This window comes from Drosophila eugracilis, unplaced genomic scaffold (assembly GCF_018153835.1).
Source record: "Drosophila eugracilis isolate 14026-0451.02 unplaced genomic scaffold, ASM1815383v1 contig_498, whole genome shotgun sequence".
NCBI lineage: Eukaryota > Metazoa > Arthropoda > Insecta > Diptera > Drosophilidae > Drosophila > Drosophila eugracilis.
In genome coordinates this window covers 830212-854289 of record NW_024573369.1, presented here as the reverse complement: position 1 = coordinate 854289, position 24078 = coordinate 830212, and the positions used below count along the sequence as shown (strand labels likewise).

The 24078-nt window shown below is 43.0% G+C and overlaps 8 protein-coding genes across 12 annotated transcripts; 4 read left to right on the top strand and 4 right to left on the bottom strand.

Moving 5' to 3' along the window:
* Positions 1–90: 90 nt before the first annotated feature.
* LOC108117369 lies at positions 91–852 on the top strand. Its single transcript, XM_017229757.2, has one exon. It carries the CDS (start codon positions 130–132, stop codon positions 838–840), a length of 711 nt encoding a protein of 236 aa, XP_017085246.1. The 5' UTR covers positions 91–129; the 3' UTR covers positions 841–852.
* On the bottom strand, positions 838–2479 carry LOC108117303. Of its 2 annotated transcripts, none has more exons than XM_017229666.2 (3): positions 2233–2479; positions 2078–2180; positions 838–2003 (listed from the first exon to the last, which is right to left on the bottom strand). In XM_017229666.2, exons 1-3 carry the CDS (start codon positions 2382–2384, stop codon positions 1170–1172), a joined length of 1089 nt encoding a protein of 362 aa, XP_017085155.1. In that variant the 5' UTR covers positions 2385–2479; the 3' UTR covers positions 838–1169. The 2 variants fall into 2 exon arrangements, with proteins under 2 accessions (XP_017085155.1, XP_017085164.1); XM_017229675.2 differs by having other exon boundaries at positions 2242–2478.
* A 69-nt stretch (positions 2480–2548) lies between these two features.
* On the top strand, positions 2549–4653 carry LOC108117346 (RING finger protein 121). Of its 2 annotated transcripts, none has more exons than XM_017229723.1 (7): positions 2549–2620; positions 2822–2991; positions 3086–3120; positions 3179–3475; positions 3541–3769; positions 3831–4066; positions 4127–4653. In XM_017229723.1, exons 2-7 carry the CDS (start codon positions 2944–2946, stop codon positions 4245–4247), a joined length of 966 nt encoding a protein of 321 aa, XP_017085212.1. In that variant the 5' UTR covers positions 2549–2620; positions 2822–2943; the 3' UTR covers positions 4248–4653. The 2 variants fall into 2 exon arrangements, with proteins under 2 accessions (XP_017085212.1, XP_017085221.1); XM_017229732.2 differs by having other exon boundaries at positions 2582–2710.
* Positions 4654–4815: 162 nt separating this feature from the next.
* LOC108117324 (mitochondrial uncoupling protein 4) lies at positions 4816–8061 on the bottom strand. 3 transcript variants are annotated; one of them, XM_017229699.2, is made up of 5 exons: positions 7536–8061; positions 7203–7468; positions 6088–6197; positions 5452–5940; positions 4816–5394 (listed from the first exon to the last, which is right to left on the bottom strand). In XM_017229699.2, exons 2-5 carry the CDS (start codon positions 7449–7451, stop codon positions 5220–5222), a joined length of 1023 nt encoding a protein of 340 aa, XP_017085188.1. In that variant the 5' UTR covers positions 7452–7468; positions 7536–8061; the 3' UTR covers positions 4816–5219. The 3 variants fall into 3 exon arrangements, with proteins under 3 accessions (XP_017085188.1, XP_017085195.1, XP_017085201.1); XM_017229706.2 differs by having other exon boundaries at positions 7589–8061; XM_017229712.2 differs by lacking the exons at positions 6088–6197; positions 7536–8061 and having other exon boundaries at positions 7203–7283.
* Positions 6205–7191, top strand: LOC108117377. The gene is made up of 2 exons (XM_017229770.1): positions 6205–6358; positions 6715–7191. Exons 1-2 carry the CDS (start codon positions 6288–6290, stop codon positions 7082–7084), a joined length of 441 nt encoding a protein of 146 aa, XP_017085259.1. The 5' UTR covers positions 6205–6287; the 3' UTR covers positions 7085–7191.
* Positions 8062–8145: 84 nt separating the features above from the next.
* On the top strand, positions 8146–9499 carry LOC108117315 (replication factor C subunit 4). The gene is made up of 3 exons (XM_017229687.2): positions 8146–8324; positions 8401–9268; positions 9334–9499. The coding sequence occupies exons 1-3, from the start codon at positions 8218–8220 to the stop codon at positions 9418–9420; spliced, it is 1062 nt and encodes a 353-aa protein (XP_017085176.1). The 5' UTR covers positions 8146–8217; the 3' UTR covers positions 9421–9499.
* Positions 9500–9767: 268 nt separating this feature from the next.
* On the bottom strand, positions 9768–10782 carry LOC108117361 (transcription initiation factor TFIID subunit 9). The gene is made up of 2 exons (XM_017229744.2): positions 10552–10782; positions 9768–10490 (listed from the first exon to the last, which is right to left on the bottom strand). The coding sequence occupies exons 1-2, from the start codon at positions 10700–10702 to the stop codon at positions 9814–9816; spliced, it is 828 nt and encodes a 275-aa protein (XP_017085233.1). The 5' UTR covers positions 10703–10782; the 3' UTR covers positions 9768–9813.
* A 442-nt stretch (positions 10783–11224) lies between these two features.
* LOC108117619 lies at positions 11225–22740 on the bottom strand. Its single transcript, XM_017230145.2, has 5 exons — positions 22062–22740; positions 12711–12840; positions 12307–12647; positions 12080–12245; positions 11225–12012 (listed from the first exon to the last, which is right to left on the bottom strand). Exons 1-5 carry the CDS (start codon positions 22185–22187, stop codon positions 11903–11905), a joined length of 873 nt encoding a protein of 290 aa, XP_017085634.1. The 5' UTR covers positions 22188–22740; the 3' UTR covers positions 11225–11902.
* Between the last annotated feature and the right edge of the window lie 1338 nt (positions 22741–24078).

Here is a 24078-nt window from a genome sequence, read left to right as displayed (position 1 = left end):
ATTAAATTTTAAAGTCCAGCGAATCCGATTGCTTATTGTTATCGATAAGACTATTAGGGCCCCATTACACACATACATACATGCATGTTATACGCACGTGTCAAATGTAAACAAATAGACTACAAAAATATGGCAGGAGGACCAACAACCGATGACTCCGATTCGGAGGATGACGCCCAGATGCGTCAGTTCCTGGAGGCGACAGACAGCACCCTGCTAACAAATGACATGTTTCAGGAGCAGCCGAAAGCAAAAACAGAAAAAGTAGCTGAAATAGAGCAGCCGGTGACCACCAGGAAACAGGAAAAAACAACACCCAAAAGCGAACGCTACGTGGAGGAGCAGGACGCTCCCATCAGCGATCTGCAAATCACAAAAGAGATGCAAGCACACATTTGGAGCAGGCTCAGTGGCATAATTCAAGAGCAGATCGAGTTTATTGAAGAAGAAACCAAAAGCGTGAAAAAACAGAAGCCTTCAGTTGACAAAGTAAAGTTGGTATCCAATGCTGATTGCTATTTAATCGCCGATTTGGTGGAAGAAGGTCCTCCGGGCCCTAAAAATAAACCAATCATTAAAAGACGGATCCCCAAAGAAGATCAATCCTGTCCAGAAGATCTTAACTCTGTAGTAGTCACCGGTGAATCTATACTTGAGGGCAAGGACATGATTGCCTGGACTCAGAAGAAACCGCGAAAGGACAAAATCTTGCAGTACAGAGCCAGCGATCCAAAGGCATCCAAGTTAGTGGCCATTGAGCCCACAAACGAGTTTACCAAGCGCAGAAGGCAAAATAATTGGAACGAATCAAAGATCAGCGAAAAGAAAAGGAATAAATAAAATATAAAGTTATTTTATTAAGTTTTATAGGTTATACACTTTAAATTTTTTTTATTTTTTACCTTACAAACTTAAAACTGGAGATCCTAGTCAAAATATAAAAAATCTAGATTTGATTACTTTGGATATCTTCTTTTAAGATATTCGCTCCCGTTTCGATCCATACCATTTGAGACTTCACTTAGAATTGGTAATTCCGATTTCGGATAATATTCAACACTCAATTAGAGTCTGAAGGCTGTTAAGGTACAAATCCAATCCATAGAGTTTATGTTATTTAAGAAATGGTTTTTTTGTATGGTACAAAAGTTGAGGAGATCCTTACTGAATCATGACTCAAACGTGGAGTGAAAATTGGTGACCGTGACCCCATTGCCATTGCCACCACTTGCGCTGCCATTTCCACTTGTTCCCGTCATATTTGAGGTATTTGAGGATATTTGGCCATCAAGCAGGCCGTACAACATCTGCTGGGAGCTAACAGTGCCACTGGAACCCGTACTACCGCCAAGATCCTGCAGCATATCGCCCATAGCCATATTCCCGCCTATGCTCTGGCTGCTGCCGGTGGCGCTGTTGTCCAAGATGTTAAGGAAGTCGTGTCCATTGAACTCGTTGTTCTGCTTCTGCATACTGCTTTGACTTTCCTTCATCAGCTTGTCATACTCCTGTAGTACGCTGTTAAACTCTCCGATCTCCACGCGATTTCTGGCCAACACCTTGTGCTTGTAGTAGTTGTGCACTTGGGTGAGTGAAGTACCCGTGAGCGCAGCATGAGCACGTTCCAGTGGAACTAGTTGAAGCACTGTCGATTTCTGCAGCCGCGGCTGAGTGTCGTAGTAGCCACGATATTCGCCAATAAAGCTGCGTAGGAACTCCTCGGTGGCATCTGTCAGCAACTGCACTGCGGACTCAGAACAGTCGGTGAATCCGGCCAGACGCAACATGCCGCACATCACCTTGCGCAACGCTTGTCGGCAGGCACTGCTGGAGATTTCCGGATATGATTGTGGATCTCCGCGGGAGTAAGCTGTATCCACGGTAGGCGTGAACCAGATGGGTTTTTGGAACTTCTGGCTGCCCACCAACTCGGCGGCGTTCTCTGGTGGAAAGTCCACCTCCGGTATCATAAGGCAGGGATTTAGCAGGTAGTTTGAACTTCCCTAATTTTGACAATTTTATTAATTATACTATTTATTTCTTATAATTTTGAGAGGGTACTCTTTCTGGTGCTTACATTTTTGTTGGAGTATGTTTCGATGAGGGACTGCAGGACCTCCGTTTGTTTCATCACCTCAATGGTCTGGGTCACCAAAGCGCTTTTAAGTTCGACCGTGTGTCTACATAAATTACAAATGTAAGTCAGAGTGCCGTATAATTTTTCTAGTTTACTGTATATACTGCTCTTCATCCGGCTCCGGATCCCCGCGCAGGCGAATTTCGTCCAGTTTAGGTTTCTTGGCCGCCGAAGGCACATATTTGTCCGGCGTCATTTGTACACCATCGTCCTCTGTTGGCAGCGAGCCCCAATGCTCCACCTCCATGGTTAACTTCACTAAAATTTTATTTGATTTAATTTAATTACAAAAGATGTTTTCGTTTTAGATTTATCGATTCTCGATATCAATATTATTATTTGTTTGTGCTGTCCGACCTATAGATAAGTGGACATATCGAATATCGACTAAAAGCTTTTCCAACAGCTGATTGAAGTTCTGGCAACGCCGGCCTCGAATGTTTCGGTTATCAGAAAATGCCGTCGTTGCCTCATTAAGTCAAGGTTAGTATTAAATAAATACAAAGAGGGGGAAACCCCCAGTACAGTTAGCTGGTTTTGGATTTTGGCCTGCTTTTGCTTTTGCTTTGTAAGGTAAGTCACACGTCACATATTTATTTTCTCGGCCGCTGTGACAAATGGCAACGCTGCGGCAGCTGTACACGCACACAAATACAACATGTAATTATTTGTTTTCGTTTCAAGAAATTTAGAGGTAAAACCCGATCGCAATACGTGGTGGCAAGATAACGCACCGACGCAGACGACGTGTGGGATTGACCGGCGGATTGTCGGCTGCAGGATTCGGCGGATACAACGGCAACAAAATGCACCAGCAGCACATGGACCTGCACGCGCCAGTGGACCTTAACAAGGTGAGTTTTTTTCTGAGTAACTGTCCCAGAAGCCATATTTACTGTCGATGTGCTCTACTCCATGTGATCGTGTGGTGAATTGAATATTCTGCAGTCCCTGGACGAGATGACGCCGGAGGAGCGCATGCGGTGAGTTGAGCAGTGATACCCCCTCATATTCGACGCTAATTATTATGGAATCTCACAGAGCCGAGCATCAGCTGATGGTAGAGAAGCACCGCGGCCACGACGCCATGCACTCTGAGATGATGATCATTCTGTTCGTCACCCTGGTCGTTGCCCAGATTATTCTGGTCGAGTGGAAGAAGCGGCACTACAGCTCGTATGCCTTTGTTACCCTTCTGGCCATGTGGCTTATCCCGCTAATCATCTCATGCAGCTTCGGCTGGCTACGCTTCATCTTTATCTGGCTGGTCTTCACCTGCGTTACGGCCCTGGTTATGCGACGGGCAATCAGTAAGCCCATCCAAGGAACAACACCCAGGTGAGTCACTTTAGATAAGAACTGACCCGAAAAGTGAAGTGATAGCCAATCTAATCCGTTTTCAGGCTGGTTTACAAGTGGTTTTATTTCATTTACAAGCTCAGCTATGGCCTTGGTCTAGTGGGCTACCTGGTGATTATGGCCGCCTTTCTAGGCATGAACTACCTCTTCTCGCAGCCTCCAAACACCTGGATGGATGTGGGCCTGATGTTTTGTTTTTACGGTCTGTACATCGGTGTGCTGGGGCGAGATATATCGGAGATATGTTCGGATAAGATGGCGGCAGCTATTGGCGTGAGTTTAACATTGGTTTTGTTCTCATCTTAAACATACTCAACCGCACTTCGTCCCGCAGTACTACGCACCTCAGGGCATTCCCACCCGTCATCTGGATCAGAACGTGTGTGCCGTTTGCGGCAATCAGTTGCTGGTCTCTGAAAAAGAAGAGGGCGTCATCGAGAACACATACAAGCTGTCTTGCAACCATGTTTTCCACGAGTTCTGCATACGCGGATGGTGCATTGTTGGCAAGAAGCAGACATGTCCGTATTGCAAGGAGAAGGTCGATCTCCAGAAGATGTTCCGTAATCCGTAAGACATATTCAAAAAGCTCTGTGATTCCATTTCTTATATCCATTGATTTTCCGGCAGTTGGGAGAAACCGCATGTTTTGTACGGACGACTGCTGGACTGGATTCGCTGGCTTGTAGCCTGGCAACCGCTCATATTCTTCATAGTACAAGGCATCAACTGGATGCTGGGACTGGAGTAGGTCCTGCTTCCGGTACTAGCTTTTCCGGCGTCTAGTCAAGCACACACACTTTGGATTAAGTCCTGCACATGTAGCCACACAGAAAACGCGACGAGTTCAACAACGATAGATCAATTGGAAGGGGGCGAGACACTCGCACCACTAGCACCGTCGCCATTCATTCCCCCGCTCCCCTCCAGAACTTCTGAATGATGATGACGAACACGGATGACTGAGCTATAGACGAAGCCATCCAGAGGCCGTTGCCATCCAACAACCTGTTTCCGGGTGTTCCGTTCTGTGTGTGTTTTGCTTTTGGGCACCCAATTTTTCCATTGTTCAGTCTTTAATCGAAACGTAAATGCAATTTTGGATATATGTATCTATATCTATATATATTATACATAGCTATGTATTTATGTACATATGTGTGCCTGTGTGTATGTCTCCTAGGTATTATTACCAATTTTATTTTCTTGATTTAACTTATTTGCACTGGAGCTGGTTAGGAATATATACATATATACCAAAAAAGTCTATTGATAAAGTAATCAAAATCTTTTTCATTTTCACAGTGGGATCTCACTTATTAGTAATTTATTTTACAGGATTATATTGTTTTTTTGAAAAGAGTACCAACATTGCTATCTCTTTCCTTTTCACTAGGCTCTTAAAAAAGTAACCACTGTTTGAAATAACAAGTTTCTTGCTTTATTGTAAGGTTTTTTGATTTTCTTAAGGCAACAACAATAACAAAAAGTAGGAGAAAGAAACCCGAAAGATCTAAGTGGGAAAAACCCTCTGGCATAACACACTAAAAATGGACAGAGTATATGCTAAGCTTTGCCAGAAGCCGCACAACATCCAGGCATTAAGATATTCAGGCACGGCAAAAAAGATTAAGACCGACTTTGAGGCGGGGCAATATGAACGAACTGCATTATACATCTGCTTGTATGTACATCTACACCTAAACATAGATTGAGCCGCCGCTCAGTAGCCAGAGGCGCCGATCATCTTACGGATTTGTTCAAAAGACAGCCAGAATGTTAGCGACCACGGTGCCATTCGTATCCAGCAGGGCAGGAAGCCCTTGTACAGCGCCACAAATCCCTCCTTGGCCACTGTCTGACGCAAGCAGTCCACGGATCCGCGATACAGCAGGCCCCTTTAGGAAGAGATGATTAAGCCTTCTAGTGGTTAAGTGTGCTAGTCAGTCACTTACCGCCCCTTCTCGTCGGTGGGCTGGTTCATGATGCGCGTCTTTACAACATCAGCTGGCGTGCCCATGATCGCTGCCACGAAACCCGCACAAACAGAGGCCAGTACGTGGACTGTGTGGCAGTCGGGCATCTGCAGGCGGTCCATGATCAAGTGCTTGATAGTGTCATATGTTGTTAAGTCGCCAAGGTTGACAAGCGCCGCTCGCTGCACATTCGGGACGCTGCCCTTCCACAGGCCCTTCACACCGCCCCGGTGTACGATCTCTCGGAAGGCGTGACCAGCAGAGTGGACTCTTGGTGGCTCACCCATAAGTCGCCTCCTGCCTTCCATTTGGATTTGCACTTTGACCAGGTCAGCGGGCGATGCTAACCACTGGGCTACGGCTCCAGCAGTAACACCACACAGTGCCGATTTCCATACAGGCAGCGCCTGTGTGCCGTTCTGGGTGAACTCCTTGCGCATTAGGTCATAGCTGCAGATCCTCACGCCGCTGCGGATGGACATGGACAGGGAGAACTCGGGTTAGAACTATCTGAGTGACTGTAACTGGCGTTGATAGCTGATGGCTAACAGCTGCTGGCAGATTGGCTGTGGCGATGATCAAGATGCTAGAATGAGGAGTTTTGGGAATGCCCACCTATAGACGACGTGTCGGTAGAGCGCTGGCGTTACGCCCTGCCACAGCTTCAGGGCGCCCTCCTCGCGCGCAATCCCGAAGGCGGTGGCCACCATGCCGCGGTATTGCATCTGGTAATGGTAATCGTTGGGAATCGGTAATTGTGGGAGGTTCATTGTAGTATCTGTATCTGTTGCAGGCCGAAAAAACACAAGATTCACATGGAACAGGCACACACAAACAGGGAAAAGGTGGACAATGGGGATGGGTCTCGGGAAACCTACCCTATATGGTAATTATAATCTCTAATCCATAGCAAGGACCCAAAAACAGTAACTTTTTTGTGTTTTCAACTAAACTTTAAATTAAATTCTGATTTAATTATAGAAACTTGTATCAGAATACAAATGTACTCATCATAATGTACGATATTGCTTTAGTGTTTTGTGTTGTCTAACAAAAAAAATCTATAGGTTATTCAATCGTTAACGTTACGAAAAATGTGTTGTTTGTTCTTTTAAAAATTCTAGAATATGCTCTCTCAAGTGTTTTATCTTTTAAATTTTGTTGTTAGCATTCTTTTAATACGATTAGAATAAGTGCATACACACTACTTATTGTTATTATCGTTATCAAATTTTCTTTTAGTAATAAACATAGCTTATCTAAAGGCTGTGCTTCAATCAATACTTCCACTAACAACCGCACGGAATACAATTGCATTGAAATCAATCCACACGCAAATGGGAAACCAGGATGGGTATATACGATTACGACTACGGATATGATGGATGAATGCGCAAGCCAGGGTGGGGAGATGGATCTGATCTGGGCAGAAGCTGTGACTGATACCGATACACCTCGCAAAAGTGTCTTGCATGCCAGGTCTTATCAGCATGGCCGTGCCCACTCCGATTTGTCATATCTCGCGCTCGGAAATATGTACATTCAATATTTTGGCGCTCTTATCGCTAGCGCTATTGGAGGAGATAAATCAGAGGGGCAGTTCCATGTTTGATTTAGTTTGTGAGCTGATGGATATGTGACTATAGGTGGGATTAGGTTCAGGATTAGGAGTAACCAAAAGCCGGAGACGACACGAACAAGCGGGAAGCGGGTAATTAAATGCCACTTACACTAGACTTTCCCACGGATTGAGCCGTTCCTTCGCCCTGGATCTGCAAACGCGTCTTGGTCAAATCCAAGGGATACGTGGCGAGCTCAGCAATTGATGCGGCCACCACGGATACGATGTAGGTGCAGGCAAAAGAGTCCGCGTAGTCGAACTTTACAGGTCGCAGCTGGTGGCGTCCACTGGACGGCGCAGGACTACTACTGCTGCCAGGGGCCACTGCTGGCGAGGAGTCATCCGTTTTGGCGGCCATTTCCAAGCCAGGGGTATCTGCAATTCAGAGAGGGGGTAGCTCAATAACTCCGTAATTGAAAAGGTAAACAAGCGCTAAACAAACTCTGGGCAGGTGAAACTTTCACACAATCGCGTGATGATCGCGGGTGCTCCGACCTTTCGCTTTGTATCCCAATGGAGAGCGCACGGATTATGGTGGATTCCGGGTGAGGATGGTGCCTTTGTGTCCGTGTCCAATGTTCTGCTTCCGTGCATTTACATAACAACAACGTTTTGGCAACGTTTGTTTTTTTATTAGCTTTTCTTCTGCGTTTGTGGGCAGAGGCGAAATAACAATAACAATGGCAATGGCAAATCAAAATCGCGCTCTTATAAAACACTTGATGGCACGCGCTGGGCGGCTAATCATGTTTGTCCACCCCGCCTGCGAAAGCCGCTCTATTTATATCCTGCCAGATATTGGGGGACTATTGTATAAAACCTGTAGTTATCAGCACAGTAAAAAACAAAAAACAAAAGCGATGCATGGCAGGGTTGCCAGGTAGACGATTTTGCCTGCACGGAGAGAAATCTTGTTTAAAACATGTACATAATTCTTTCGTTTCCATAACAACCAATGTCCAACTAATATATTTTTTGTGAGTGTATAATAGCAGCTCTGTGCCTGGCAACTCTGCAGCCGGCAACCTTGCAATTTTCTATCGATTATCGATAGAAGCGCGGCAAAGTTTTGCATTTTGTGGCGACTTTTATTTACTATTTGGTTGATATACGTGTATTCCGGAATGCAGGCCTTTTTGAAAACGGGAAAAGCGACGACGGGATCAGGAGAGAAGAGCCAGGGAACTCCAGCTACGCGTCGCAAACCGCCAGCTCCTTGGGTGGAGAAATAGTAAGTTTCTGTTGCCGCCAAACTAAAGCACATGCTATGTAAAGTTGTTAATATACCTAAAACCCGACAACTTTAGCCGTCCACGCAACGTAGAGGATGTGGTGGAGCAGTCCGAGGTGGTGGCCGTGCTGCGGAAGTGTGTCGAGGGCGGAGACCTGCCCAATATGCTGCTTTATGGACCTCCCGGCACAGGAAAAACCAGTACGATTCTGGCTGCCGGCCGGCAGATCTTTGGAGACATGTTTAAGGACCGCATCCTAGAGTTAAACGCCTCCGACGAACGTGGCATTAATGTGGTGCGCACAAAGATTAAGAACTTTTCGCAGCTATCAGCCAGCAGTGTGCGTCCAGATGGAAGGCCGTGTCCGCCATTCAAGATCATCATTCTGGATGAGGCCGACTCGATGACCCATGCCGCACAATCTGCATTGCGGCGCACAATGGAGAAGGAAAGCCGGAGCACCCGCTTCTGCCTGATCTGTAATTATGTCTCCAGGATCATTGTGCCCATTACTTCGCGTTGTTCCAAATTCCGCTTTAAGGCGCTGGGCGACGATAAGGTTATTGAACGCCTGAAACACATCTGCGAGATGGAGGGCGTGAAGATAGAAGAGGATGCTTACAAGTCCATTGTAAAGATTTCTGGCGGAGATCTGCGCCGGGCTATTACCACCATGCAGTCTTGCTACCGCTTGAAGGGCCCAGAACACATTATCAACACTGCCGATCTGTTCGAGATGTCAGGCGTTATTCCGGAATACTATCTGGAGGATTATCTTGAGGTTTGTCGCTCGGGGAACTACGAACGCCTGGAGCAGTTCGTGCGAGATATCGGCTTTTCGGCCTACAGCGTTGGCCAGATGATGGAGCAATTCGTTGAGTTCATCGTCCACCATCCGGGGCTGAATGATCCGCAAAAGGCCAAGATCTGCGATAAGTTGGGTGTAAGTTATCGATGTATGTGCTCTTTTCTGTTCTCCCTTCTTAAATGGTTTTACTTATATTTCAGGAATGTTGCTTTCGCCTGCAGGACGGTGGATCTGAGTACCTACAAATCATGGACCTTGGTTGCTGCATCATCTTAGCCCTAAAATAAATATCCACCATCCATTCGAAACACATTCATATTTTTTTTTGCGACTGAAGTCTAAAATATATTTAATATTTAGTTTGAACAGCTTATAGTTGTATTTCTAACATAGAAACTCTTATCTCTTAATATTTAAAAGTGAATCTTTTTCGTGTTAAAGAATCTAAAATTCCTTCTTTTTTTTACCCCTTACAAATGATTTTCGTTGAGATTAAATGTAAAAATGTTTTAAGCTGATCTTTCTTTGCGTGATTGTAAGCCACTCATTTTTTCCATCTTATTTCTGATTTGCATGTGATTTGAGTTCTCAGATTATGAGTTTTCCCCCCAAATGTCCCAGCTAAACGCTCTTGTTAAGGTGTGGTTTTGAAAATATAATTAAAATTAATCTGTTCGTTTCTAGTTGGCTACAAACTCAAACTCCTCTTCCTCACGCTCCCGCTTAACAGCCACTCCGACGCTAGATGAACCTCCTGTCCCGCTGGAACTTCCCGCTCCCGATACAGATCCGCTGGCGATGCTGCCAACTGCTGCAGCATCGCTGTCTACCTCCATCTTAAGGTCTGCGCTGGCGGTGCTGGGCTCGCTCTTTACATCCAGACTACCGACTCCACCCGATCCACCGGAGCTGGTCACCGTTTTCGTTGTTGTGCTCGTCGTAAACTTGATTACGGGCTTGGGAATGGTCACCACCTGCTGCTTGGCCACCACCGAGTGGGCTCTCTTAGGGCCATTGGCACTGGACACAGGCTTGACAACAGTCTTAAGTGGACGCCCCTCTACTGCAGACTTGGTCATCTTCTTGGGCTGATTGGTGGCCCGCAGCTTGTAGTTGACCCCCGTAAGGCAGTAACGGTCTGGCGGCAGGCGGAGACCACAGTGAGGCTTGATGGGCGGTAGGGGCATGCCATTCCGGACGTCTGCAACCTTGGCCAGAACATGACGCGGTGGCGGCCCAGTGAAACTTTTGTCTAGTGTCATCTCGGTGGCCAGACGGACGTCGTCCATGTCGATGGTCTTCTTGCGCGCATGGTTGGCATACACTTTGGCGTCATCCAGAATACAGGTAACGTAGCCTTAAAACGAGATTAATATTAGGAAAATTTCAAGAAAAACGCGGCATTTTTTGGCTCTTACGGAAGGTGAACTCCAGCATCTGGTTGACCACGCGTGGCTCGTACTCCTGGATGTTGAGTTCTTTCAAGATCGACATGATTACTTGCGCGTCCTTCGGTACATGCTTAATTTGGGCACTTATTTTGGCCTTTTCGGCCTTTTCGCCGCTCATTGTGTTGTTATTTATAATAATTGTAAATGTACATATATATTTATTTAAACCGATGTTTTAGTGTTACCAGATGGCGATTCTTTAAACTAGGGATGCAGTTAATGTTTCCTTTGAGCTATCGATACAGGCGATAAAATGGAACGTGTACCCGCTAAATAAATATGGCGCCTGAAAATTGTATCTGGCAACGTTTGTCCAACAGTTGTAAACTGTAAATTGGGAAACCGCCAAAAAAGTCCAATAGTACATTATATTATTATTCTCACGGATAATGATATCTAACGGAGTTTCTTATAAGCCAGTGAAATATCTACGTTTAGTAATAAACGGAACCCCAACTACCCGGAACTACCAACAACAGTGATTTCGCTATATTTCTTATTTAAAAAGGTAAGAAAAAAAAGGAAAGGAATTTAAAAGGTAAGAAATTGTAACCCATATTTTGGTAAAATTTTAATACATTTTCAAGTAAAATTGATTGCTTTCTAAAGTTTAAATAGAGTAAAGAGAAAAACCAACAAATTAACGTAAGAAACTTTTATTCATTAAACGTACAGCTCTACATACAATATGCACTATACTTGGAAGACAATTTGAAGCTTGTCGCGCATTATTACATTCATATACATTGTACAATGAAACTTTTATCTTAGATACATACATATTTGTTGTTTATTATTATTATTTTAGATACGCTACATGTACGTTACGTGCTACAATAAATTAACTCTTTATTGTTCCGTCTTTTATTCGCCATCTCGTGGTCAACATATATAACCATCCATCCGTCCATCTATCTATCCATCCATCCGTCCGTCTTTTTAAGATATTTGCAAAACTACGCGCAAACAATTCGCGCACCAAAAACTTGGACGCAACTTTGACTCAAGTCCCACGATCAGTTATACATACAAGCATATTTATATATATAGCTCTATATAGACTACAAACTAAATTCTTGTCACAAAAAAAAAAATTATGCTTTATATTATTGTCATTGTCAGAATGTATGTAAGATTTCGTTAGCGGTTGCTCTTCTTCCTTTGATCGCCAAGTATTTTTTTTTGTTTTGATTACTGGGGAGGGGTTGTTTGGATAACCAGGTTCCCCCCTGGTCATTTGTGATTTCTATGCTGATATTGCTCGAAGAGGGTATCTCGATTGAAGCTGGTTTTCCATGACGGTTGCCTTCGACAATCCCTAGTAGTTGTACGGGCCATACTGCGAGCCATGATAATAGGGTCCTGGGTAGATCTGAGGCTGGGCATAGTTGGCGTACGGCGGATAAGGTGGCTGCTTCTGCGAGTAAACTGGAATTGGAAATAATAATAATTAGTAACTTTATATATTTTCAGGCGATCGAATGAATAGTCTTACCTGGCATCAGGTACTGCAGGTTCAGTTGCTCCTCCTTCTCGCGCTCGTTGCGCAGGCAAACAGCCGCTCCGGAGAGCAGGATGGCCGCCAGGAGACAGGTTCCGATTCCTGCCCAGGCTACGATGTACGACCAGTCATAAGCAATCTTCGTGTTGTCGCGCAGGACCTATAAATACACTCAAAGGGTTAAAAATTTGGTAAATATATATAATACCATATATACATACCGTGTTCCATTGCTGGAAGTAATCCTCGCCGACAACCTTCTCCTTTTCAAAGAACTCAACGGTGTGCCAGAGTCCCATAGCGCCGGCGGCCAAAAGACAAGTGACTAGCAGCAGGATCGAGGTGGCTGTAATGGCTCCTGAAGAACGTTTCCAGCAGCCAGAGAGACCGGTCCAGAAAGCACAGAATATGGTCACGAAGCTGATGATGAACAGGGCAATGCAGGATCGGGCCAAATGGAGACGCGAGGTGGCATCCTCGTTGGCGATCTTCTCATCCTCCGCCTGTGGGAAGTAGTCGATGTTCGAGCAGTGTGTCTCGATCGGTGACAGGTAGGTGGGCACTGTAATAGGATAAATCATGGATTAATTATCATTTATATTCAAAAGGTTGCATTACTACTTACCCGCTGATGCCGGTGGTCGCTCCTTGGGATAGCAAATCCTGAACAAACCTCGTGTCCTCGTGTAGTAATAGTACTTGACATTCATGTTGTGCAACAGGGACTCCGCATCCGAATGCTTGGAGGCAAAGGACTGAAATTTATTTGGAAAACAGGTATTTATTAGATACAAGCATATTTATATATATTTATATATTTATATTTATATATAATCAGTATTTATTTAAGCTTACTTAGACATAAGTTCTGTTTGATAAGATAACATACATCTTCGCACTTGAGTTTAACCTTCTCAAGGGATTAACGCCTGCCTAGAGTAAATGCCAAAAATTCAAGCTCATCGTCAATTGTTATTCAATTGAAATTCAAACACAGCCCAGCCCTGCCCCGCTGTTCATCAGATTTTCAAAATATATAACAATTTACTCATTTATAAACCCGTTTCCGCCCCTCGTGGGCGTATCTTGATAATTTGTTCAACTACCTCGCCTCAGACTTCAATCCCAATCACAATAGCAATCGCAATCACAGTCCCAGTGAGAAATACAGACAGACAGAGTCAGCATTGAACCGATGTCGATCATCATCATCATCCGGTCATCTTAACGATATACGGATGTTCGGATAGTGTGGGATGGTATATGGTTATGTGGTTATATGCTATATAGCCCTTGTATCAGATCAAGTGGCATTTTGAACACGTTCCGCGGTTTTTCATTGTTTTGCTTTTTGTTTTTATTTTTGCTGCTGAATTGAGCAATTCTCGAGAGCGAGTTTACGGCCCAAGGTTCGTTGGGCCCAAGTGTGCATAATGCATAATACAGTGCGTTTCTTGGCTGTAAGGGCAGCCTGGCTTTAGCGATCTCTAACTGATGATTGTCCCCAAGGGTCGCATCTCGCTTAAAAGTGTTTGGTAACTCAGTTAATGTTGAGACCTTGAGCCTAATGGGTTTTGGGTGAGGTGTGCTAATCTGATAATTAAGAGATCTTTATTGTAAGTAAATATTATCTTCAAAAGATGAGAAAAAGTATAAGCAATCTATATTTGGTGGTAGTATCATCTCAGATTTGGTAACTTAACAGAAATGTCTTATAAAATGGGTTTATAGATCATGAGAGATATTGAACTGCAGAACATGTAAACATAATCATATGAATGACCTATACCTATAAATAAACTTTATTATATACTCTCGCATTAATCACCTGGCACCCATTACTCAAAGTCATCTTTATTTTAGCCTCCAACCCAAAAAGGTGATCTTAAAATGCATTAAAATATGACGCATTTGATTAAATCACCATTCTTCGCTTTTCATTCCATCTGGAATCGTGTTTTTCACAATATAGAACTCCACGTAGTGCTGTCTAGTATTTCGATTCCTGATCCCCCTTCCCCCTCATCACTACCATCATCCTCTATCAATTTCTCTGCATGAAATCCAAGTGAAATCCAACTATTCCGAGTGATATCACGTTCCTCACGTTTTGGCAGTTTGCCAGAAATTCTACGATTTCGGTTTATGCGGATGATCGTTGGCTTTTCCACCTTCCACCAACTGGCGAGGGAAATCGCACAGAGACGAGACGAGACGAGTTTTTCACCATTACAGTCATGCATTTTCATGAGTGGAAAAGAAATGCCAAAGGGGGGGAATTCGAGTCGAAAAACGTGTTTTACTTTACGGTATGTCCGGTACTTAAACAACAATGGGAAATACCAAAAATATAAAAAACTTGAGGGGCAGCTGAAGGGGGTTCATCGCCCAGCTTATATTGAAAACAGTTTTCAGTTTTTTGTTGATCATTTTCTTAGGTGTATCTGTATAGTAGATAAATATGTATATATATATATCTCGAATTGGAAGCTTATGTAAATTGGCGGCTGGCTGGAAAATGATTTTCGCTTGCGTAACTTTTGTCTGGAGACGATGGTTAGGGCACCGTGAACTGGTTAGGGCGTTCCACCTTCCATTTCCATTTCTATTACCATTTCCATTTTCTTCTCCCATTCAGCTATCCAACCTAGCCAACCTAGCCAACCTATCCACTCTATCCACTCTTGAGAAACCTTTTCGCTTGGCTCGCCCCAAAAAAAGACCCCTCTTTATTAGCGCCTCTTCAGCGGATTAATTTTGTAACTTTCTTATGAAAGTCTTGGGCAATTAAGGGCCCCCAGACTTGTAATTCAGACAGCTATATATATAGATATATGTATGAAGATCTAACAAATTGTCCAGCATTCAATCAGGAAGGGGCCGGTGAGCTGGATTAGAAATGCATTCGTCTGTGAACGAAAACCAAAGAGAGATACTGCCGAGAAATGTGAAGAAATCTGTATAATCAGCCGGCGGAGGAGGTGGAAAACGAGAGCGATTCGAATTATCGGTTGGTTAGCTGGATTAATACGGCATACTATATCTCAATGTATATATATATATATATCCATGTGGTTAAAGGGTTACGCATGGCATCATATCGATTGCGACTTGCAAAACTGTAATGCGAAAAGTGCTTCAAGGTTGATCAGTGATCGTTGGAAAACAATTTGCTAAATTATCTAAACAATTTCGTATGACAAGCAGCGTACCGTGATCAAAGAAATCATACCCTGAAGTGGTCTTATATCAGAGATCGATAATACAATGCATTTCATTTCATTGGTGACCCAAATCAATGCGATTTCATCTTCAGTTCAGCATAAAACTTTCTTCAAGGAAATTACCCATCATCGGACATATGAAAGAAAGTCTCACGAAAGAGTCTGTCAAAAAGTTGTAATTTGTCGCTGATAAGATAATCCTCTTGAATGAGACACTAAACCATTATTTACCACTCATTTCTAAACGAGCGACTAAGAAAAACAGGGATTACATTTTAAGATGTCCCACTGGTTATGCTTGGCTAGCATACGCTAGTATTTTGGGCTACATTTTAGTTTGCATTTAAATGTTGATTTTAAACATCTTGAAGATCTCTTTCGGTTAATCATAATGATCAAAATGATACCTTAATAATAGTTTATTAATCTATTTAAGACCAGATAAGGCATATATATATATCTTTGTATATATATGAAGAAATTCCAATCGATCGGAAACACTTGCGAACTGGCAACTGCAGCCACTTGGCAATCGGCTGGTGGTTTATTGGTTTTAGTCGTTTTGGTGGTTCAGTGGCTTAGTGGTTTGGCGGTTGCCTCAGTTTCCAGAGAGCTCAGTGGCTCAGTTGGACAGTTGGCAAAGTTGGCAAGCTGGTAAGTTGGTAAGTTGGTAAGCTGGCGAGGCACAAATATTTTTATGACACCCGGGCCACGAGCACATGCGAAACTAGTTTGGGGGCCTACCAGTGCAGATCAGACCCCTCTCCACCTCTCCACCTTATAAACCCCTCCTCATTTTGTACCAACAACTATAACGACGACGGCGACGACGACGAGGACGGATGTCGGTGATTAGCCAATCGGGCAACATGTGTAAGGCGGGCTGTGGTGGGGTGCCGCTGGGATAAAACCAGATAAAGCCCCCCAGTGAGTTGCAAACTGGATCGGTTCTTGAGAGCAGGATGCCAGCAGCTGTGCTCCAAGTTCCACCACCCCCTTGTTACAACCGCCCCACGCCCCCTCTCGTGAAGAAAAGTGCCTCTGGCAAAATGCGATCGAGTCAAGGCCGAACAAATTCTGCCCACCGGCGGCATTTTTAGCTGGATTTGGACCCCGGGGTGTGGTTGGGTTTTCGGATTTTCCACCTCCCACACGGGCCAAAAGTATCACAAAAACTTCGTCATCAGCTAGGTATTTCTTGCCGACGGATAATGCAGGTATTTGGGGTAATATATAAGATATATTCAACTTAAGAGCTCATCATTACTTTCAAAAAAGGTTGTAGTTTTGATTTTTGAACAGAAAAATTAATGGTTTTGTGTAGATGAAGATAACCACGTCTCCCTGAACTAAAGTCCGAAGTAAATTAATACTTGGTCTTATTTCTCCCAGTGCAGCCATTAATGAATAATTTATAACGCACTGCACCTAAGACAATACAAGATAGAAGAGGCAAACAACAGTTTGCAACAAATCCGATGCACAGCCATCAATTTCAACCGCCAGGCAACTGGTTTTCTCTATTTCTGTGACTGTTTCTGGTTTCTCGATTTGTCAAAAAACAAAACACAAAAAAAGGTCGTGGGAGCACGACATTGACGAGAAGATCACTGAGGTATTTCAATTCCACATCACATTCTTGACACTCGTATGCGTACTTTGGCCCACACAGATTGCCAGTTAGCCAGTTTGTCAGTTTGTCAGTTTGCCAGATAGCCAGATCGCAATTACAGCCCCCAAAGAAGCCCCATTATATTATATTTTATGGCAGACTCTAAGCGACACGGAAGTCGCCACATTCGTGGAAAAAAAGTGATAATGAAAAAAAAAGAGTAATAATAGAAGCGTAAATGGGCGCAGAAACCTGAAACCGATTGAAATCAAATGATTTGTTTATTGACTGAAGGAGCGAATGAAAAAAAAAAGCACACACGATTATTGCTCGAAACTTTGTTTGCTTCGCCTGGTTTTTTGTACAAATTTTTATTTATTTTTTAGTTGTTTTTTTTTTTTGGTGGGAAGCGAAAGCGTTTTCAATCGCACGCTCAAGCGGTCTCCATAATGAGAGACCTCGGATACAGAGATCTTCGAGTCCCAAGAATCTCGCATGCGGATAATTGCAAAGAAATTAAGTTTCGCATATAGCATATAGCCTTAATTTTCAATTGCCGGGACCTGATTATTCGACAGTTACTTTCGATGGAGAATAGCGTTTTGAAAGGGTGTTGATTGGAGGTGTTTTCTTATTTTTGAATCTAAAATGATCTACCAAAGATCTGCAGAAACTAGATTATACTTTGAGTCACATTTCTCAAAAGAAGTTTACCAAAACTCAAGCTGGTTTCTGTGAATTCCATTAAACAATTTCGACTTCTTTCGTCGCCCAAAGAAGAAAACAAAAACATTTGAAAGCCGGAAACATGAACCAGTTCCTCCCGATAAGCTCCCTTTCTTCCCAGAATTCTCCCAGACTCAGATCAACCGAAATCAATTTCAAATTCAAATCGCTCTGGGACAAGTGCACAATTCACTTTATGCTAATTTAAGCCAATCGCGGGAACATGGCCAATGGTGCTGATTAACCAATTCGGAATTTCACATGATGTCAGCAATAAAATAATAAATTAAGCACTCAATGATGGCGTCAATACGTATCGAAAGGTGCAAAGAAAAGATACGATACGATGGGTTCCACTTCAGTTGAAACGCCACAGAAAAAAAAAAAACGTTAGTGAAAAGAAATCTTCTGCTGTCACACACGGCGTATGCGCAACCCCAGCTAAAAATAATTAATTTCACATCGCGAATTAACATGTGTTTCGTCTTTCTACCAAACAAAAAGCTTACTAAGCGTAAAGACCCAGCACGAAATTCATTCATCGCCAAAACGCAAAATGGCAGGGAAAACGGCCAACTGGTAAGAGCCGGCCAGGCCAACAACTGGCAGCTTTTCATTTGATATTTGATTTGGCTTTGGTTTGGGACTCGCTTTTTCCTTTATATATATTACATTATATATTTCTCATTTGGTGTTTTTTTTTTTTAGTTTATTTGTCGTCGTCGTCGCCGTCTTCGTCGTCATCTTCGTTGGCATTGCATTGCCCAAAGTGAGACGACTGTGAAAATGAAACCGAAGACAGAAGCAGGGAAAATTAAGGTATGGAGAGTGCATATATCCACTGAGGAAAATGTAACTCAAAAGTGACACCAATGCGCCCTGGAATTTATGAAATATCTCGCAAAGAACAGGTAAGTCTTGGCAAATCTAGTTAAGTACTTGTATTGGTAAATCTATGTATCAAATTTAATAGTTTTTGTAAAACTCTAAATCCAGTTTTCTAGACATCCCTGAAGCTTTTTCGGTTTAATTTTTTCAGTTTTCTTGCTCGCCAAACCCTTCATAACTTGGCTAATATTTGTCAGATCTTCGATTGTTATACCTTCCTCGACTCGGAAAAATGCGTTCTTTAAGATAGTTAACTCGGTGTTGAAAAGTAAGAAAAATATTTTTTTTTGATTTTTCGAAAATTTTATAAGGGGTACCATCGTCAAAATTGTCAAAAATCGATCAAATTTTCCAAACTAAACTGTGAATGCAGTTTTTTAGAGAACAAAATCGCAAGCATTTTAAGGTATGCCACACCGAAATCGGACACCAATTGACCAAGTTATGAGCTCTGGAAGGGCAGTTTGGGGTTCAATTTCCATTAGGAAAAAAGTTCAATAAATCCTTTTCATGGGTTCTTCATTATAAAATCAAAAGGCTATAAACCTATAGTATTGCATGTACAATAATTTTAATTTGTTTGTAAACGTGGGGAGAAGGGTTTTCTCTTTTCACCGATCGAACAACGAACCCCGATTCGAGCTAAAGACGAGGCCAAAACGCAGTTCCATCAATTGGGTTTGGGTGCCCGGGGATCCCAAAACCCCTTTACCCCCTTCAGCTCCCTCCGCCCCCTGGATTTGAAAGAGAGAAACAACAACTTCGAGTTAGGGCCAAAAAAGCGAAGTGGCAAAGCAAACCGGCCAACTAGCCGCATACCAATTTTGAGTCGTCGTTGTTGTCTCGAAAACGTGAAACGAGTGAAAACTCAACTTGGAAACCAGTTTGCTGGCTGGGCTGGGGATATGGGAAAGGAGACGGGGACGGGGGACGATATAGGCGTGGATACGATCCAAAGCCCCAAAGCCAAAGCCAAATGGTTTGGCCTAAGACAAAACAAAAAGCGATATGGCTTTGGCATGCCAGCCAGTACGAGTACTTCAAAGATAATGAACAAAACGAAGAAGAAGCAGCAGGATCGGCGGGGGAAAGCCACAAGTAGATAGGGACATTACCGTCTTCAGGTGTCTGAACTTTGCTTAAGGAAGGGAAGAAGCTAGGAAGAGACGGGCAAAAGAATAAGGTAAGGGATATTTTTACATATAGGTTTTAGGCTTTAAGGGTTCTTTATGAAGGAAATACTAATGGAGAACTTGTCCAGTTTGAGTTTCAAGACGAAAAATGGGTTACCCTAAAGGGATTTACTAGAACTTTATAATACCCATTAAAATATCCATTGAAAGTCTTATCTATGTTGGGTTATATCAGAATTAATATAAGGAATAGTAAAGACGTCATTGAAGGGGGACCAAGAATTTTTTTTCCGATAAGCGAGTGTAATATAACTTTGCAAAATACATAGTATTTTTCTATTTAAAACCTTCAGCAATCTGAAGAAAAACGATTATTTGATACCAAGAAATGGAAGCTAATAGTTCTGACAAAGTCATCATGATTCAGTCGGCATTCTGGGATTGCCTTTCCCTTTGAGGACCGTTCATAATCGATTTTTGTGTTTAATTTTCCACTCCCCCGGGAATGCACTTTCATGCTTGATGGTTTCCTGTCCCAGGTAGTCCGTCTCAAATTACCTGTACCTATAGCACCTGAGCGGTTTTTTCAAAGCCTCATCTAAGGGCGGAAATTGAAGAGGAGTAGAGAGTGGGGGGAAAAGGGAATCAACTTGTACAGAGAGAAGGGAACGATGACCCAAAATGTGGGAGGTCAAGGCAAACGAATTCCCGTCCCACCGTCAATTACTTCTAATGGCTTTATAAATGCCCTAAACATTTTCGTTAAGTTGGAATTTTCAAAGAGCTGGGAGAGATCCGAGCAGATCTCACCGTAATTATCGTTCCCTCGATTTCGATTCCATTGAAACTTTCGGATTAGGCGACAACTTCACCCCGTCGTTTGCAAAGTCAAAAACGTGCAAATATTTTCAGCACACCTTGAGTCGTTTTCTTCCTCTTACCCAGCTGTTTTCTTATTGTTTTCTGTTAGTTCTTTTTTTTTTTTTTGATTTTTAGGTAACTTGTTTTGGTATGAATGGTATGCGCACTCACACTCGAAAAGATCTCTGTATTACTACCTCTATATCTACATGTATATCTCTCTAAAGTTCTCTCCCTTTCTTTCTCTCTCTCTCTATTGCACCTTAGAGCCTGAGTTACAGTGGCACGTCGTTAAGACAAACTAAAGATTATTTGGAATAACAAATGAAAAGAAGGTTATAAACCCTCTTTGTAAATCAAAAGACTAAAGTTTTTTATGAAACTTTACTAAGCAAGATATAGAAGAGTTGATTTGAAGAAGCTTCACTGTATTTGCAATGTAAAATGTAAAGTTGTGCTAGTGCTGGCGATAGTGCCAGCTACTCCTCCATCTCTTACACCTCCTTCTCCTACTATCTACTTCTTGTGTCTCTTCTGCTTGGGCTCTTCTTCTTTTTTTCGCTTCTCATTCATCGCGTTTGGCTTGGCTAAGCGCTCGCCGTAGAAAGTTTCAACGTTAACGGCCGTTGCCCACCCTCCACTCCCCCTTTTCCCCGCCCCCAATTTTCCCCCATATCCCCTTTCCTCCTTGTACATATACCCAATGCCAGTTGTTGGTGTGTTTGCTTTCGACCTTTCTTCTTCTCCGCCTTGCCCTTATTTTCTTTTGGCCAAGCACAAAACGAGCAACTGTTACTGTTACCACCGTTTTTTCTTGTTGTTGTTGTTGTTTTCTTTGTGGCTGCCTCTTCTCTACCACTCTTTCACCCTCCTATTTCGCCCTCCTCCTTATCCGCACAGTGGGCCACACACACCTGTTTACATACAGTGCACTAATGTCAGCAAGTGCATCTCAATTATCTTGTTTATCTAAGCATCTCTGTAGATATGGTTCTTGGAAGGAGAAGAAGGAACTCAGAGCTATGAAGGAATGTCTAGAGTACACAGCGATATATCTAATTTAAATCATTACATTGTAGTTTCTGATACCATATAAGAAATATTATGTACCACCATGAGTACGATACCCCTCAGTTTTACAGCTAGATCACTTATTCTCTTCGTGGCAGCTCAGCTTAAACCCGATTTTTTAAGATTTCTTAAGCTCTGTTGCCTAATCCCCCGTTGGGTCTACTTTTGCCACATCTCTTGACCCAATGTGCGGAGTTCGTAACCGGAGTTTAAGCTCCGTTTTAAGCGGCAGAGTCTTCGGCTTTGGCTGTGGCTGTGGCTTCTGCCACGCAGACGCAGATGCACCGTATATTTTTTGGTGGCTCTTGCTCTGGCTCTGGCTCTGACTCTGGCTGATTATGTATTCCAAGCGGATGGGCCTTGGGTTAATTCGATTCGTAGCTCCCCCACCCAACTTCTTGTTTTTCGGTTAGGGGCCTTGGCTGCAAGACTGAACTGAAGACTCGAAATTGAAGACTCACCTGTATCTGGTTGCGCCAGACATCGTAGTGCAGCCAATTATCCGTGGAGAAGGCGATCGCCAGCAGGGCGGTGGCGATGATCGCACAGATCGTCGCTATAGATAGGGTTACGGCCGAGCAGGGCATTTTTGTATTTTTCCTTATTCCGGAACTATTTCGAAATCGTTTATATTTCGTTTATATATTTCGAGATTTATCAAACCGAAAATCCACGAAAGAAAAACAACTACAACCCAAATACAGTTGCTATTTTTCTTCGATCTGCGGTCTTCTTCTGCTTCTTCCTCTTCTTCTTCCGCAGCTAGATTCTTCTGCTGCTGCTGCTGCTGCTGCTACTTCTGCTTCTTCTTTAACTGCTACTGCTGCTGCACAAATACACAGTTAAAAGAGCAGCAACCAGTTTCGAAGGCACAGTAAAAAAAAAAAACAACGTTCGTTTAAAAAAAATATATAATAATTTTAGCAACGGGCCAGCACTAACACACTGACACGGCCTCCAGCACACACACGAACACAACACACATACACCTAGAGACACGCGCGCCGGCGAAGAATCTGAGCTGAAGAATTGCTAAGAACTGCTAAGCACTGCTGAGAATCTGAGCACAGCGAAGAAACTGAGAACTGAGACGTTGTGATCGCAACAACGTTCGCTAGCGTACTGAAAATCATCGGCGACTGAGCCCGACTTCAGTTAATACCAAATACCCATATACCATATAACCATACCTATACCCATACCCATACCCAAAGTCTCAAGTCGCTGTCGCTGTCGCTGTCGGCGTCGCAGTCGGCGTTTCATTTGAGCGCTTTGAACGAATGCAACCGAATGGAAGGGGGAGGAAAGAGAGATAAGAGAAGGAGGCAAGGAGACTGTGGCTGTGCCTCTTCTACCTGCTGGATAACGCAAAAACAAGAAATGGAGGTTCGATTCGGCAAGCTAATCTTGAAATACCCTTATATACCGATCATATATAGTCTGATCTGAACAGAACTCGACATGATCCTTTAACCTTACATATATTTACCAATGATGATATATGTATGATGATATATGTTATACCAAAGACCTCTATCAAAACTGCTTTGTATTCTAGAACATGGCTTTTGATCAAAGCTTCTCTGAACAGAAGCCTTCCTTCTATAAGATGGTATATTAAGATTCCTTTAAACCTAAAATACCTCTTGATAGGGTATACGAAAGCTAAATAACAACAAAGCAGCAGCCTGTTGATATTTTCGTGTTTTCGTTTGGTATTTGGTATGTTGCCAGTGCTGCCTGTGCCAGTGGTTTCTGAGTCCCAGTGGGCAGGAAAGTACATACATAGGACCCGAATGCAGAAGGCATAAGGCATAAAGCCACAAAGGCACAGGGGCGTAGGCGGTGGGTTGGAACTAACATTGCAAGGGGAGTGCTTCCATATCTTAACCGTATCGCAGTCATTTCGCGCCAGATCGTAACTCTGTCAAAACTGAGCAACATATTTTATTAGCAACATATTGGGATCAGCCTCCTCAAACAAAACTATTACACTGAAGGCTAAGATCTTTAGATCTTAGGTAATACATCCCAAAGGGAATACCTACAATACCCATATGGGTATATTAACTGATTGTTCCTTATGCTTAAAGATAACACAAGTCGGATTATACTATCTGTAAATTAAAGATAGTAAGCAACTCTCCCTGGAATAATATCACTTAAGCCCCTATAGAAACCGTTTCGCTTTCAAGCCTGGTAAACCATATGTGGATATGTGGATTGTTTTGCGATATGGAAAATTCTGTAAGCCAATATGTTAATTGGTTTATTTGAAAACGTTCTGTAGTTCCGGGAAATCGATTGGTAAGACAATATCTCCAGCTGAAAAGAAAGCCATTAACTTCTGGTGGCTAGAATCGAAATCTGGATATTTAGATACATAAACGAACAAATCCGCCCATATGATGATGTAAATGGATTTTTCTACCGCCCGCTGTTAATTAGGGCGCAGCCAATGCCCGATTTCTCGCAGTG